This window comes from Panicum virgatum, chromosome 6K (genome assembly GCF_016808335.1).
Source record: "Panicum virgatum strain AP13 chromosome 6K, P.virgatum_v5, whole genome shotgun sequence".
Taxonomy (NCBI): Eukaryota; Viridiplantae; Streptophyta; class Magnoliopsida; order Poales; family Poaceae; genus Panicum; species Panicum virgatum.
The window spans coordinates 46,738,744-46,753,002 of record NC_053141.1 but is presented as its reverse complement, the minus strand read 5'-3'; the positions used below and the strand labels follow the sequence as shown (position 1 = coordinate 46,753,002).

General features: G+C 47.5%; 1 protein-coding gene across 1 annotated transcript; it reads right to left on the bottom strand.

The window, feature by feature from the left end:
* Positions 1 to 9,224: 9,224 nt before the first annotated feature.
* On the bottom strand, positions 9,225 to 13,330 carry LOC120713076 (bZIP transcription factor 29-like). Its single transcript, XM_039999056.1, has 4 exons — positions 12,181 to 13,330; positions 11,971 to 12,103; positions 11,794 to 11,878; positions 9,225 to 9,809 (listed from the first exon to the last, which is right to left on the bottom strand). Exons 1-4 carry the CDS (start codon positions 13,167 to 13,169, stop codon positions 9,598 to 9,600), a joined length of 1,419 nt encoding a protein of 472 aa, XP_039854990.1. The 5' UTR covers positions 13,170 to 13,330; the 3' UTR covers positions 9,225 to 9,597.
* Between the last annotated feature and the right edge of the window lie 929 nt (positions 13,331 to 14,259).

Sequence of the window (14,259 nt, the reverse complement as noted above, 5' to 3'; positions counted from 1 at the left end):
CCAGAGAGGAGGATGAAATGCTTAGGGTTTGTTTGTTTGCTTGTTTCTCCACCGTACCTGCAGACATTGAAACAACCGCACACTGGATGTGTCACCTCTTTTTTGGACTCTTTGTTGGTTCACTATCACACTTGGTGTTGTGACTTGCTATGTTTTTACTGGTCATCTGAATTTACCAAACTTTGCTCAGTCGTCATGGCTTCAACTTTGTTCGTCACATCTCGCGCCAGCTGGCTTAGTTGTGGAAAGCAAAGCTCAGGTGTAGCTATTATACTGTTCATTTGTTTTGTTTGAGTTCAAGAGGGCTTCTGCATGCGTGGCCACATGCCACTCATGCCTCTGGCTCCGTCAGTGTAATTCTCGATACTGTTCACTACGCATGCATGCAGTTACTAGGACAGTTGAGAGGGGAAAAATAATGTCAACCTAGCTGCCATATATCTTTTTTTCTTTTTTTGAGAGAGAGATTGCTACCAAGCAATGTGCTGCTCTGCAGACTGCCGCCATGACAAACGACACAAGACCTCGGGGCCATGCCCGCCGACCCTCCCTCCCATTTAAATGAGCTTGAGTCGCCTGCAGGCTGCAGCTGCTGATCTCGCTCGCCAGCCATGCATCTACTCCGATCCATCCCCGGCAATAATGACATGAGTAACAGTAGCCTGCATCAAGCATGCTGCTACTATATATATACTATTGGCTACGCTACAAGCGTACGTAGTCATTGAAGAAAGAAAAAAAACAAGAGGTGAAGAGATTATTGCACAATCGATGATCTCATATAGTTGTATAATGTATCTCACATCGAGTTCAGCTCCGATCCAATCGTGGTTAGATGCAATGATCGTCCATGTCAGCTGGTAGATCGATGGAGCAGAGCTAGCTACGTGTGATTGATGCTGCATGTCAGATAGATGTTGTCCTGCATGCCAGCAGCAGTCCTGGGACGACACGGTTGCTGTCAGGTAATAATAGCATAGTAGAGTAAGTTCTCAGGTGCCCCATCGCTTTATCTATCTGTATGACAGTATGTGCCTCGCTCTCTGATTATTCCCTGCCTGTCTCGTCGTCTGGTCTGTCTCTCTGCTTCGGTTCGACCGTTGATTTCCATTTCCTAGTCAGTTTAGATAAGCACTAAGTTCCAGCTTGCTTGCATTGGAAGAACACCGTATCAATCCAATCGTCGACGACCATAACTACTAGTACTGTTAACGAAGGTTAGTTCGATCGACCTGTTAGCTAGTTCTATACTTAGTCGTCCGGCCAGCTATAGGCACGTTCTGGACGAGTACATACACGAGTGAATCTGAATCAGTAATGATACAACAAGTAGCAGTTGCGTACATGGCAGTAGTACAATGCACAGTGCGCGTGACGCGGACAGCGCCACGGCGGCGCTAGTTAGGACAGGAACCTCGGTAACGACGACGAGATGGTTACTGTGTCGCCAAGTAGACATCGCCGCCGTTAGCAGTGTCGTCCCTCGCCAGGATCGAGAACAACTACTAACGGGTTAATTAGTCTGTCCTTGCTGAATGACTGCAACGAGTTCTATCTCAGAATTACAATTATAGCTGCATCTGCATCTACAATTATTGTATAGATAGAATATAGTACTATACATGGAATTCAGGGTGATCGGAGAGGCGATCGATCGAGCAGCTGGGTCGGCGGCGCCGTAGTAAAGAGGCCTGAGTCATGCAGGGGTAGTTAGTTGGTCAGTAGAATGGACGGCCGGCGGGCCGGGCCGACGGCGGGGACGAAGCGGCGGTGCGCGGCGGCACCACCACCACCACCACCGTACCACAGAATGCAGGCATGGACACGCCGCAGTTCATAATTAGCCGGCCGCCTTCCTGCGTCATCTTCAATTCCGGCCGCTCCGCGCGCTTTGCGTTTGGCTTTGCACACACACGCAACGCAACGCAATGGAGAGAGTGAGAGACAGACCATCTACGGATAATCATCCATGAACTGGCCTGGTATATGCTGTGTGTGCTTGCATCTCCACTGCAACTGCAGGCACATGCATGGTCGCTACCTGTACTGAGTACTGTACCAGGGGCCGGCCAAACTCCCTGAGAGCTAGATGCCAGTAGATCTCTCATCCGTCTTCCATTTTCGTACTAGATACAGCACTGTAACGGCATGAATAATGAATCATTGTTATGTTCGGTTCTCTTGCGTCGAAGAGATGGATCGGAAGAGAGCGAGAAGGGGGAAATGCACGGGCAAACATTTCAGCGCTAGGCTGTATGAAGGCTTTGCTTGTCTCGTTCTCTAGAAGCTCTGGGTGCCAGCCATCATTCAGATTCAGCAAGCTAAGCAATACTGAATGACTGATGCAGCACATCCGCATCTGGGCCGGGCACATGTACTCCTAGCGTTGACTTGGAGTGCCCAGCTCATCATCTGAGATGCCTGTAGTTGTAAGAACTGCATACTGATCAGCACACAGTTCTGGCTCATCAGCTAGCAGCAGATAACTGCAGCATTGCATGCACATATATGCCAGTGACCTCGTCTTCGATCTGGCACGCCCATGCTCAATAATCATATAGTAAATGATCATCGTCTATCTATCTGTTAGCTTTGGTTAAGGATGGGTACTATAATTCATTCCATGAATGCGGCGAGTACATCATCATAAGATTATTAGTCCTTTTTTTGACTACCACTGCGTTCGGCAGGCTGGAGCTGGAGGCTGGAGCTGGAGTGCTGTGAGAGAAAAATAATGTTACTTGACTGGTGGCTGGAGACTGGAGCTGGAGGAATGTGAGAGGGAAATACTGTAGCGCTGGAGGATAAACCACCAGCCGAACGCAGTGTACTACAACTGCTAACTCTGCCATGCCGATGTCAACTTCCGATTGGTTAATGCAGAAGCATGGGCGAGCAGGAAATTGATTTTGTCCGTCATCTGCCACCTGCACGCAGCTTCTCTATAAGCTAGCATGTACTGTTGGCATCACGCAAGCATGGCCGTAGGTCGACCGATCATGCATGACTGTTCTCTCGATCGTCGGTCCAAATACAAAGCACCTCGTGCCTAATGTGTCGCGTGAGCTTTTGCCCTGCAAATTGTGTCATTTAATTCCTATTCTCTTCTTAATACAATGATACACAGCCTTCCAGCGTATTCGAGAAAAAAAAATACAAAGCACGATTGCATGCATGTATTCTTCAATTCTATCTGCTGCTACTTGCATTTTAATTTGCATGTATCTGAAAATGGTATAAACACGCGCGCGTGCTTACATTAGTTACTTGACGCGTCTCCTTTCATAAATTAGGCTTGCAAGCAAGCTACAGATAGCCCAGCACAAGCTAGCTGCCAGTCCAAGCACATGCACAGTACGGGGAGTTGGAGTATTAGCCATGGTGATAGAGTACACGTCACCGGCCGGCCGGGTGCCATTTCAGGGAGGGAACACTACCGATCGGGATTAGCAAGAAGCAAAGTCACCGGCCGGTTTGAAACTGCTGCAGCTACGATCCAAAAAAATGAACCGTTCGTTGCGTGTGCACGGACGGTCAGGTCGGAAATTCTGCAGGGCTCGCCTTGACTTCCCGTCCTCCGTTATCCGAGGACAGAATATAATAATAATATACGCGGTTGCCCGTACATACGTGCTCCCTCCATCCTTCTCGAAAATAATATTAAGGTTTTCAACCAAATTTTTATTTGGTATGTTAGTTTGGTCCGCTTGTGTTATTGATAGGTAAATCTTAGTTCATTTCGTATGCGAATCGGACCAACCCCTCCGTCCACGATTCGATCACGTAGATCTAAGTCTCTACAAATTAATACACTAGCGTCAATATGTATCCGATACTTATACCAACTTTGTCCGCAGCAACCCACAGGCATAATTGCCTAGCATATATATAATCTACCTAAAATTAAACTATATACAGGATTGCGGTTATATTGCGAAGAAATCATGTCTTCCTCACCCCCATTTCTTAAAAAACATCTTTGTTGTACCCGCTTCGTTCCAAATTATAGGTCATTTGATTTTTTATTCTAATAAGTTTGACTACTTGTTGACTACTCGTCTTATTTAAAAAATTATGTAAAATATTATTTTTTTGTTGTGGTTTGTTTTATCAATACAATCTGTTAAAAAATGACTTAAATTTGATTATGTTTGTACAAATTTTTTAAATAAGACGAGCGGTCAAATGACCTATAATTTAAAACGGAAGAGTAGCTTATTATTATCTGTTCAACCTTGGACTCCCATTGTCAGCACTTGGCTTTTAAGGCCTGCATGGTTTATCCCTTGATTTAGCCGACTAGTAGTTGGTTTAGACGGCATTTAATGAGGGCCACACGCGTCTCCGAGATCATCCTTAACCTCTCCCTTAAAATTATAAATCCTAGAATCGATCCCTTGTACAGTATATATTCCACATGCTGTACTATAGTATGCTACAAACAGACAAGATTTAGCGCGATAATTGGAAGCTGCGAAAGGGACTCGCGCCTAACATTATAGGACCGGCTGTGTTCCTGGCCGGCCCCGCTCATCATCATGTATGTAGTAGTAATATTTTTAGGATGGATTATTAATTAATTAGATGCAAACAAAGTCAGCCATGCCCAATATAATGCATGCTGCAGGGGTTTCGTCTCTCTCTTTCGTGTGTGCCTAGGTCTCTCTCTCTCTCTCAACTCAACGACGAATCATAATGAACGGACGGACGCCTGGGCAGCCAACTCGATCCGGACCTGCCGTCGGAGCCAGGGCGTCCAGTGAGTCCGGTGGTGTTCCGATGATCCGATCCATACGGAGCGACTCCGCCGTTTCCGGCCGGTCAGCGAGCAGTGCGTGCTCTGCGACTTCCCGCAGCTGCATTGCATTGCGCTTGGCCCTGATTCCATCTTGCATTGGTGGCTGCGATGCTTGCGTGGCAGCAATGGCAACCTGCAGGTATTTTGCTCCTGGTCCTGGGTTCTGACAATGTACAGTCATGCCAGCTAGTGTCGATTTTGTCGCGTACTAGTACCTACGTGTAACGCGCCTGGAACTCGTGGGGTCTTTTTTGTCCTTGTTTGTCGAGATAACAACGAGGAAGAAGAACAGCACAGGCGACAGGGACGACGGCCGCCCCGGGCTTTGGCTTGGTTTGCCACGCAGCAGAGCAGGCACCCAACGGCGGCTACATGCATACGAGTAGTAGATGATGCTGCTTGGTCCAATTTGACCCGCCGGCCAGGATGAGGGTGCGTGCGCTGCGCGGCCGGCGAGCGCGCACGCGCCGGTGTCGTGTCCCGATCCGGTTGGCTGCTTTCCGCGCGCGTGCCTGGCAGCTTGCAGGTCCTCCAGGTCAGGTGACCAAGAATGGAAGCAGGCAACCAAAGCACGGGGCCTTGCCAAACACGCACGGGGCCGGGCCGGTCGGGCAAACGTGTGGCACATGCCAGCCAGCCACCGCCTTCTGCGGCGGTCGGAAGCAGCCGCCCGCCGCCGATCCCTCCGCGGCATCCCGCTCCAGCAGCCAGCCCCCCGGTCGCGGCGGCGGCGGCTAGCTGAACAAAGGCTTCCTCGGCCCGTGTCGCAGGCCACTGGGTTCCGGCCCACCTCCTCCTCCAGTGGCCGGGCCGCACGCTCATTTTCGAGCATGCCGCGCACCGACATGCGATACAGATTTTTTTCTGAACTGAAAATGGGAAGAATATGTGATAGTACAGTCATACAGAAATACACAACTGACACCAGCACTCCGTAGGCCACTTCACACTCCGTGGCACGGGCACCGCGTCTTTTTTATTTTTATATTTTTCAAAAAAATTACAAAAATATATTTTTGGTTTCAGATTTTACAGTTCTATACCTCTACCGCCCGGCAGGGGGGCGGCAGGAGGCCTACTGCCCGGCAAGGGGGCGGTAGGGACCTATATGTAAATAAATAGATTTTTTTTTGCGTAGAGGTCCTTGGCGGGAGCCTGCCGCCCCACCACTTGGCGGCAGGGGGCCTGCCCCCCGGCAGGGGGGCGGCAGGCTCCCGCCCCAAATATAAAACTCCGCCCCTTCCCCCGCGCCCTCATTTTTTGCCCACGAGATCCAGATAGGGGAGAGGGAGAGAGGAGGGGTGAGGGAGGTAATTCCACCGGCGAAGCCCTGCCGGATTTTGGATCAGAACCGCAGGTAACCAATATTTCTCAACTTTGTCATTCCAAAATTTTTGTATGTTTAATTTTATGATTAGTATTTTTTATTATTGTACGCACTTAGGGTTCGGATTAGTGGTTATAATTGAAGTCATAGCATATTTCTAGATATTAGATTAATTAAAATGAAGTCTTTGGATGGCCAGATATGTCGAGCAAAGTGGCGTTTCAAGTTCATTACGGTGACTTCTATAGAATTACTCATGATTCCTATGGAGTAAATCTATCAGCATTGGAAAGAAGACAGTGCAGTCTAGATAAACCCCTAGATTGGAGTTTTGAGTCCATACAGAAATGTCTTCACGGGATGTTCAATGTGAATCCAAAGACCCATTTGTTTATGGTTCATACCTTGACTTCCTGGGAAACTAATGGGGATTTCTGGGAGTTGACGCATATAAGTAGTACGGAAGAATGGCAACATTACATGCACGCAGCTCTTGAAAGTGGGTGGCCTCTCACAATGGTAATTCAGATTCACCAGAAGACCGGTGATTTAGGTGAAGGGTCAACACACACAACATCTGACTGCAATGAAGAGATGGAAGAGGATAAAGAAGAAGAGAACATGCAAGCTCCAGAACTAGAACCAAAACCACAAGCTTTGGCATATGAAGGCGAGCGGATACCTGGAATTGTGGAGGAAATGGAGAAAGAAGACCAAGATGCGTGAATAATGGAGCAATGTGGGGACTCATCGGACGATGAGGACGATGAGCGCTTCCCAGTGCTAGGTGAATGGCGTGAAGAGTGTTTTGGGAATCCAGTGGTACAAGATATTAAGAGTTCGGAGTTTGCATACAGAGTGAATGAGGTTGTACAAGGAGTAAAGTACCGTACCATTGAGGATGTGAAGGATGCTGTGAAGCTCTGGCCTGTATCTCTGAGGAAGGAATTCAGAGTACTGAAGTCTAGCAGCAAAGAATACAAGGTGAGGTGTGCAGATAGAGACTATACATGGTGAGTGCATGCATACAAGGGAAAGTTCAAGACACACTGGAAATGTTTAATTGTTACACCGCATACTTGTAGATTGACAAGTGTTGTGGGACATCATCGTAATATCACATCAACTTTCGTGGCTAAGAAGATGTATGGGGTGATTCTTGACAAAATGGATTACGAGCATGCATTGATAATTAGAGACATTGAACAGAATTTCCAGTATGTGATCAGCTATGCAAAGGCTTGGCGGGCTAAACAAAAAGTATTTGAGATGAGGTTTGAAACTTATGAAGCATCATATGACAACCTACCTCGTATGCTTGAAGCAATTGTGCACAGAAATCCTGAAAGTACTTTTGATACATACAGTGTACCGAGCTTGTCAGGGGGGCCAAGCATTCTGCTGCGAGCTTTCTTCTGCATTGGAGCATGTGTGAGGGCATTCATTTACTGCCTTCATGTTCTGTGTATTGACGGCACTTTCCTGACAGAGAAATATAAGGGAACAATATTGACGGCAATCGGAATTGATTGCAACAAGCAGATAGTTCTCATCGCCTTTGCCTTTGTTGAGAATGAGAATACAGAAAGCTGTTACTGGTTTCTTGAACGTCTGAAGAATCACGAACCTCTTGCCTTTCCCTTTCTCTCTTTTCTAGTTCTAGGTTCGTGTACAGGGGGAGGGACATCAGGTGTTTGAGGCCATGATTTGGGGGCATGAAGTCATCCATATTGTCATCCCAGTTAACACAACTTGGTGCTCGATGTGGTGCAGCATGGCTTGACGAACCTCCGGTCATCTGTTCTTGCGGAGGCCAAGAACTATCATCCGAAGATCTTTTCCACCTCCTTCGTCTAGTTTGCGGCATAACTCCACCGAAGATACATACCAATTTACGGAAATTTGGTATCGAATTGTTAATCAACTCCGTGTCCTTGGGGTAATCCTAGCATATAATTACACAATAATTTTACTATTTCGTAAAAATGGATTACAAATGACGGACGGGATTAGAACTGAATAAGAGTTACCTTAATGTGCATCTCATACACCTCTGGCCGCATCCATATCTTACAAGTACTTTGTAAGAATCCAATAACATTAGGATGATTCGCTAGTTCACATACCCTCATGTATATCTTCCGACGTTCTAGCAGGTGTTCCATTAAATCTTGCATTGTAATACCTCGAAACAATGTGAAATTTTTAAACTCAACTAATTTGGACAACACCATCTCTATCGTACCATCCGCTAATGGATCCAACTTTTTACTGATTACAAGATGTGTCATGATCTCAAGAAATATACTAGATTTTTCTTCGGTCCATGACCAACAAAATTGGAGGCAGACATTGCCTTATGCTGCAATAACAATAAGGTACTGTCATTCTAAGTTTACTATTCTATATTTCACTATCCAAAAACTAAATCTATTCTAATTCATAATTATTTTAGAAACAAGTCTATAATAGTTGAGAAATATTGATTACCTGCAGTTCGGATCCAAAATACGGCAGGGCTTCGCCGGTGGAATTACCTCACTCACCCTTCCTCTCTCTCCCCTCTCTGGATCTCGTGGGCAGCAAATCAAGGCGCGAGGGAAGGGGCGGAGTTTTATATTTGGGGCGGGAGCCTGCCGCCCCCCTGCCGGGCGGCAGGCCCCTGCCGCCAGGTGGTGGGGCGGCAGGGGACCTACCGCTCCTGCCAAGGACCTCTACGCAAATAAAATTTATATTTATTTACATATAAGTCCCTACCGCCCCCTGCTGGGCGATAGGGGTATAGAACTGTAAAATCTGAACCCAAAAATATATTTCTATAATTTTTTTTTGAAAAATATAAAATAAAAAAGACGCCACGGGCACCAACTATTCGCTCCAGGCCTGGCACTTTTTTGCACCTCCTGCACAGCCCATTCCACGCCAGGATTCCACAAACACAGTCCAGCACCAGCAGCACATGGCAAACAAATTCAGAACACCTCTTTCCCAGAGCGCAGCGCACTCAGGCTTGGGCACCATGCGCTTGCTGCCTCCTATCCACATCAGGACATCAGGTGGTCATCAGCCAAGACCAACAGGAACCAAGCACGACAAGCCTTTCGACAGACACTAAGGCAGTACGCTATAGATGATAATAATAATTACACTATTACACTGGTACATTTGTGACACCCTAACCCTCTTAAGACAAAAGGTACTGGAGAAGGCACCTCGGCAAGAGCGTTCGGCGGACGCTACCACGGCGCCTCAACACAGGGACTCATGCATGGTGAGACATCGCAACATACTCCAACTAAGGTATTTTTCAACAAAAGAAACCCATGGGACCATTGCTGCTATCCTACAACCTGTCTGATATACGCAAAAGATTGATTCTTCTTCTTTCTTTTAACCGTCACGGACATCCTTTTCAATCTGCCATGTTCAATTAGCTTTCGCATCCTTTCCCAGACCCCCCCCCCACCCCGGTCTATGCCAATTTCTGGGGCTGCTGCTGCTGCTGCTGCTGGCCTTGCTGCTGCGACTGGGATGCCTGCTGCTGCTGCTGTATTTGCAGCTGCTGGAGCTGCAGCATCTGGGAGTTCATCTGCTGCTGTAGGCTCTTCGCCATGCGCCCATCGGTGATCTCCCCGGTGGCGAGCTTCAGACGCTGGACCTCAGCGGTTAATGCTTCATTCAGGGCTGCATAGTGCGTACACATGAATCAGATTACAGTGCACAAAAATAGTGATTATATTTATGCAGCGGGCACTAATACGTCCTTGTAAAAAAGTTTTCCCGTGAAAGAAACCTAAACTATATATATACATGGATTCCAAAAGCAAGCAAGCACCCAGTGCCATGAAAGCAAAATGGCTATATTTGTAGTTCAGCTAACATTGCAACTTTGACAGACTCAATCTAAAATCCTGAAGGAAATAAATACCCTTTCAAATGAAGGGTCTGCAAGTACAAAAAAATCACAACATGACAAGTGGCGTGAGTGGCACCATACATGCTGATGATAATGCAACATCACAAACATATAGGCTTCCGCTGCAAGTTCTTTTTGTGAACACGTGTGCAAGTTCCAAAAGTAGGCCTAGCAGTTGCTGAATACTATTATCATGAAAATAAATCAACTTTCTGTACACAGCCACCAACATTTTATCATGTCAAGTTGGAACTTCTATGATTAGCAAAACAGTACTACTGCCTAGCTTTATCAGAGTTTGACATAATGTCAGCACTGATTACACTACAAGAACCTTAAAATCAACCAATAGCATGACCTCATGCCGATTAGTTCGCTAGTTATTTACTGACCGCAAAATCCTAGCCTCAGTACAGAATTTTCTGAATTCAGTTGTGATATATATACCAGAAACAAATAAAAGCATAAAAAGAAGGATCCAGGGAGAGGGGGGGAAACAGTAATTATCCCTCCTGTAAGATTCAGAAACAATAAATTGAAAGAAAATAGACATTCAGAATTCATCTAGCTAGCAAATTATTTTTGATAATCACTAAGCATAAAAAGAAAGATCCAGGGAGAGGGGGGAAAACAGTAATTATCCCTCCTGTAAGATTCAGAAACAATAAATTGAAAGAAAATAGACATTCAGAATTCATCTAGCTAGCAAATTATTTTTGATAATCACTAAACTAAATTATTCAATTAACCAAAAAAGAAGCTAAGTCTTTTATCAACCATAAGTTAGCATATGAACATTTATGCAGAACTTCGCAGCATAAGCAACAGGCAGCAAAAACAAAACAAGGCATACGTGCATACCTACCTAACTAAACAGATTATGCCTGCAGCTGATATATTAACGGGTTATAATAATCCGTAGATGATACATTCATAGTTCATCAAAGACCATGTCATATGTCCAACTCAACCAGATACTCAGATATACAACAAACCTCTAAATCAATTACTTAATAAGTTTGTTGAAGATGCCAAAAGTCATGATGTTTAATTTCATCACAACCCTTAAGTAGGGTACTATTGCGATTTTTCTTATTGTCCCATCAAATTTTAAGTGTCTAACCAATTTGGAACTGATAAATCATTCTCATGGTGTGACAGGACAAAAAAGGCAGGTATTTACCTAGTAATTAAAAAATTAATTTCCACGACAAACTTATTCATGGCCATTTCACATAATAGCATTAAGAGAATCAATACACATTATTGCCATTGTGAGTTTGCTCTGCAATTGACTAACAAAAGAACATGTTTTTCCTACATATGAGAATTGTCAATTTTTTTCTAATGCAGCTAGATTGGTTGTAAAACTTAGCATATTCATCCAGTTCCAATGTAGAAAGTACAATGTTAAGATGAAACATAAGTAATAATAGCCAGACTCAACCCAGAAGAAGTTTAATAAACCCCACATTCCAAAATGTCAACACTACCAAAGTAAAGCTGAACATGAAATGCATAGACCATAAAAAACACTGCCACTGGATTCACAACAGCAAGCAACCTATGCATGCATAACTTCCGTGAGCAACTTGACAGCTGGATTTAAGAAATCAAACAGAATGGACAACGTGCACGAATGCAAGGTACATTAGTCAATATGCTAGCTTTTGAAGAAAAGGAAACATTTTTCATTGTTACTAGAAAACTTAGAACAGTCGCCGACAAGGCTCACAACTGCAAGAAGCTTACCATCTCTCAGCTGTGCTTGTTGCTCCATTGCTTGCAGCCTGATTTTTAGCTCATTGTTCTGAGTGGCCAGTCCAGCTGAGTCCCTCTGCAAACAAGCATAACAAAATAAGCTTAAACCATAAGAAAAATAGCCCAAAAAATCCAAAATATAATCCGCACTAGCTCTACAGAACAAACCTGTAGCATTGTCAACTGTGCTGAGAGTGTTGTAGCCTCTGTCTGCAATACTTGCACCTTGTGCTCAAGCTCCTGGATGTACCTCATCTTGCGCTCCTTTGACCTTGCCGCTGACTGTCGATTGGCCAGAATCCTGAAAATGCTCACAAGCCACAATGCTCAATTTCAGGAAAGGAGGGAATTTTATCCACTACACGAAGAAATGCACACCTTTTGACCCTTTTGGGATCAGTCAAAGCAATCTCGGCAAGACGCTCATTCGCCATGATCTTCTTCTTCTCAGACTCGGTGAACTCTCCATTGGCAAACTCCATATCAAACAGCGCCACAGCACCACCTTCCAGGGAGCCACTCCCACTCCTGGTGAGGCCGCCACCGGGAGAAGGCAGTGGCAGCTTGGGAGACTCATCCCCAGCAGCAAAGTTGAGCTTCCCCATGAAGCTGTCCATGGAGAGGCTGCGACAATGCCGGGACTTGCCCCCGTCCTTCCTGTCGACCGACGTGGACTGGCTCTCGGCCTCGTTCTCGCTGCTGTCGGCCGCGCTCCCCGCGCGCGTGCCGCTGGCGTGGCTGTCGCGGTCGTCGTGGCGGTCCTCGGAGGAGTTGAGCGGGTCCAGGCCGTCCAGGTCCATGTAGGAGTTGACGAGGTCGTAGAGCGCGGCGTCGTCGCCGCCGTCCGATCTGCACCCCTCGGCCGCGACGGTGACCTCGCGCTTGACCGGCGCCGGCGGGGGCAGCGGCGGACTGAGCTGCGCGAAGCCGCCAAAGGGGATGTCGCTGTGCGAGCGGCGGTGGGCTCCCTTCCTCGGCGGCAGCCCGAGCGGCGGCGGCGGCGGCGGCTGCTGCTGCGGGTCGGAGCTCGAAGACGGCGGGGACGGCGGCACCGCGTGCGGCGCGGCGCCCAGATCGGCGTACGGCGGCGGCGGGAGCGAGTCGAGCGAGAAGAAGAGCGGCTGGGAGAGGGAGCGCGCGTGGTGGCCCCCGCCCCCCGGCGCGGGGATCTGGCCGTAGGGCGACGGGAGGCGCGCCTGTGGGTGCGCCGGCGGGCGGAGCGACGGCGAGAGGCGGCGGTACCCGGACGCCGCGGCGGCCGCCAGGTCGAGCGGGGTCGGGGAGCGCGGCACCGGCTGCTGCCCCCCGAGCTGCGGCGAGAGGTGGTGGCGCGCGGCGGCGGGGTCGGTGGCTCCCGGGTCGTCCATCGGGGCGCGGCAGCGCGGTTCCGGAAGGCCCCTCCCGCAGCAGGAACTGCCGGAATGCCGGCGGCGAGCGCGAGGTGGGATTGGGGGCGAGGCAAAGCCGAGGCGCGCCGAACCCGCAGCCTGGAGGTCGAGAGGAGGATGGAGAGCGAGCAGCAAGCTATCGCTAGAACAAAAAAAAAATGTTTTTTCCGCGGAAGCAATTGGAAATTCCGAATTGTTTAGGGGGGCTCGGGGCTAATCGGTGGTGGGTTCGCGTGTGCATGTGGCCCGAGGCCGGGTTACGTGACGCGTGATCCTATTGGAGGAAATGTCTAATCAGCCCCTCCTTTTGTTTAGAGAAAATAACCAGCCCCTCCTTTCCGGCGGGGTATTCCCCTTTCCTCGTCGTCCGATTGACCCGGGGGCCGCTAATATCCGGTCCGGGGGGGTATTTTAGGCAGTTCTGGTCGTTAATGATTGATGACGCCGCAATTAGTGGGTGCGTGTGCGTAGAGGCCCCTGTTCCTGGCTTCGGGCCGTCTCATCTCGTGGATCATTCCACCGTGTGTAGACTGTAGACTAGACTACGCTTCGTCCACCACCACATGGGTCTTGACTCGTGAAACAGCGATAGTCATGGCTCCGGAATCGCGGCAGCAATTGGAATTTCTTTTGTCTGAAGTGGAGTGTATGTTATGCTTCATTCTAGTATTTTGCATGGAAGCATGAACTTGTTTGACACTTTGATTAAATATTTTAAACAACGCTTGGGCTTAGGGCTAGATTGCTAGTGGCATGCTCAACCCTGAAGTCGGTGTTGGCTCCATGGGGTGTGGTCTTGTGGCGTGCACGAATGAGTGTCAATATTTGTTGAGTCTAGCCTTACTCCAACCTTCTAATAAGTAGTTTTCATTTCTAATTGCAGCAGTGTCTAAAATAGCGAGCTATGAAAGTTAGCGGAGAGCTCTTCTCAGCTACTATAGTCCACTATTTAGTACAACGGGATTATAGCTGCATTGGTCAAAAATCGCTATAGCATCACTATAGCGCCGCTATGACCCGCTATTTTGTACATTGAATTGTAGTGAAAAATCTTCAAATGATAGGTACA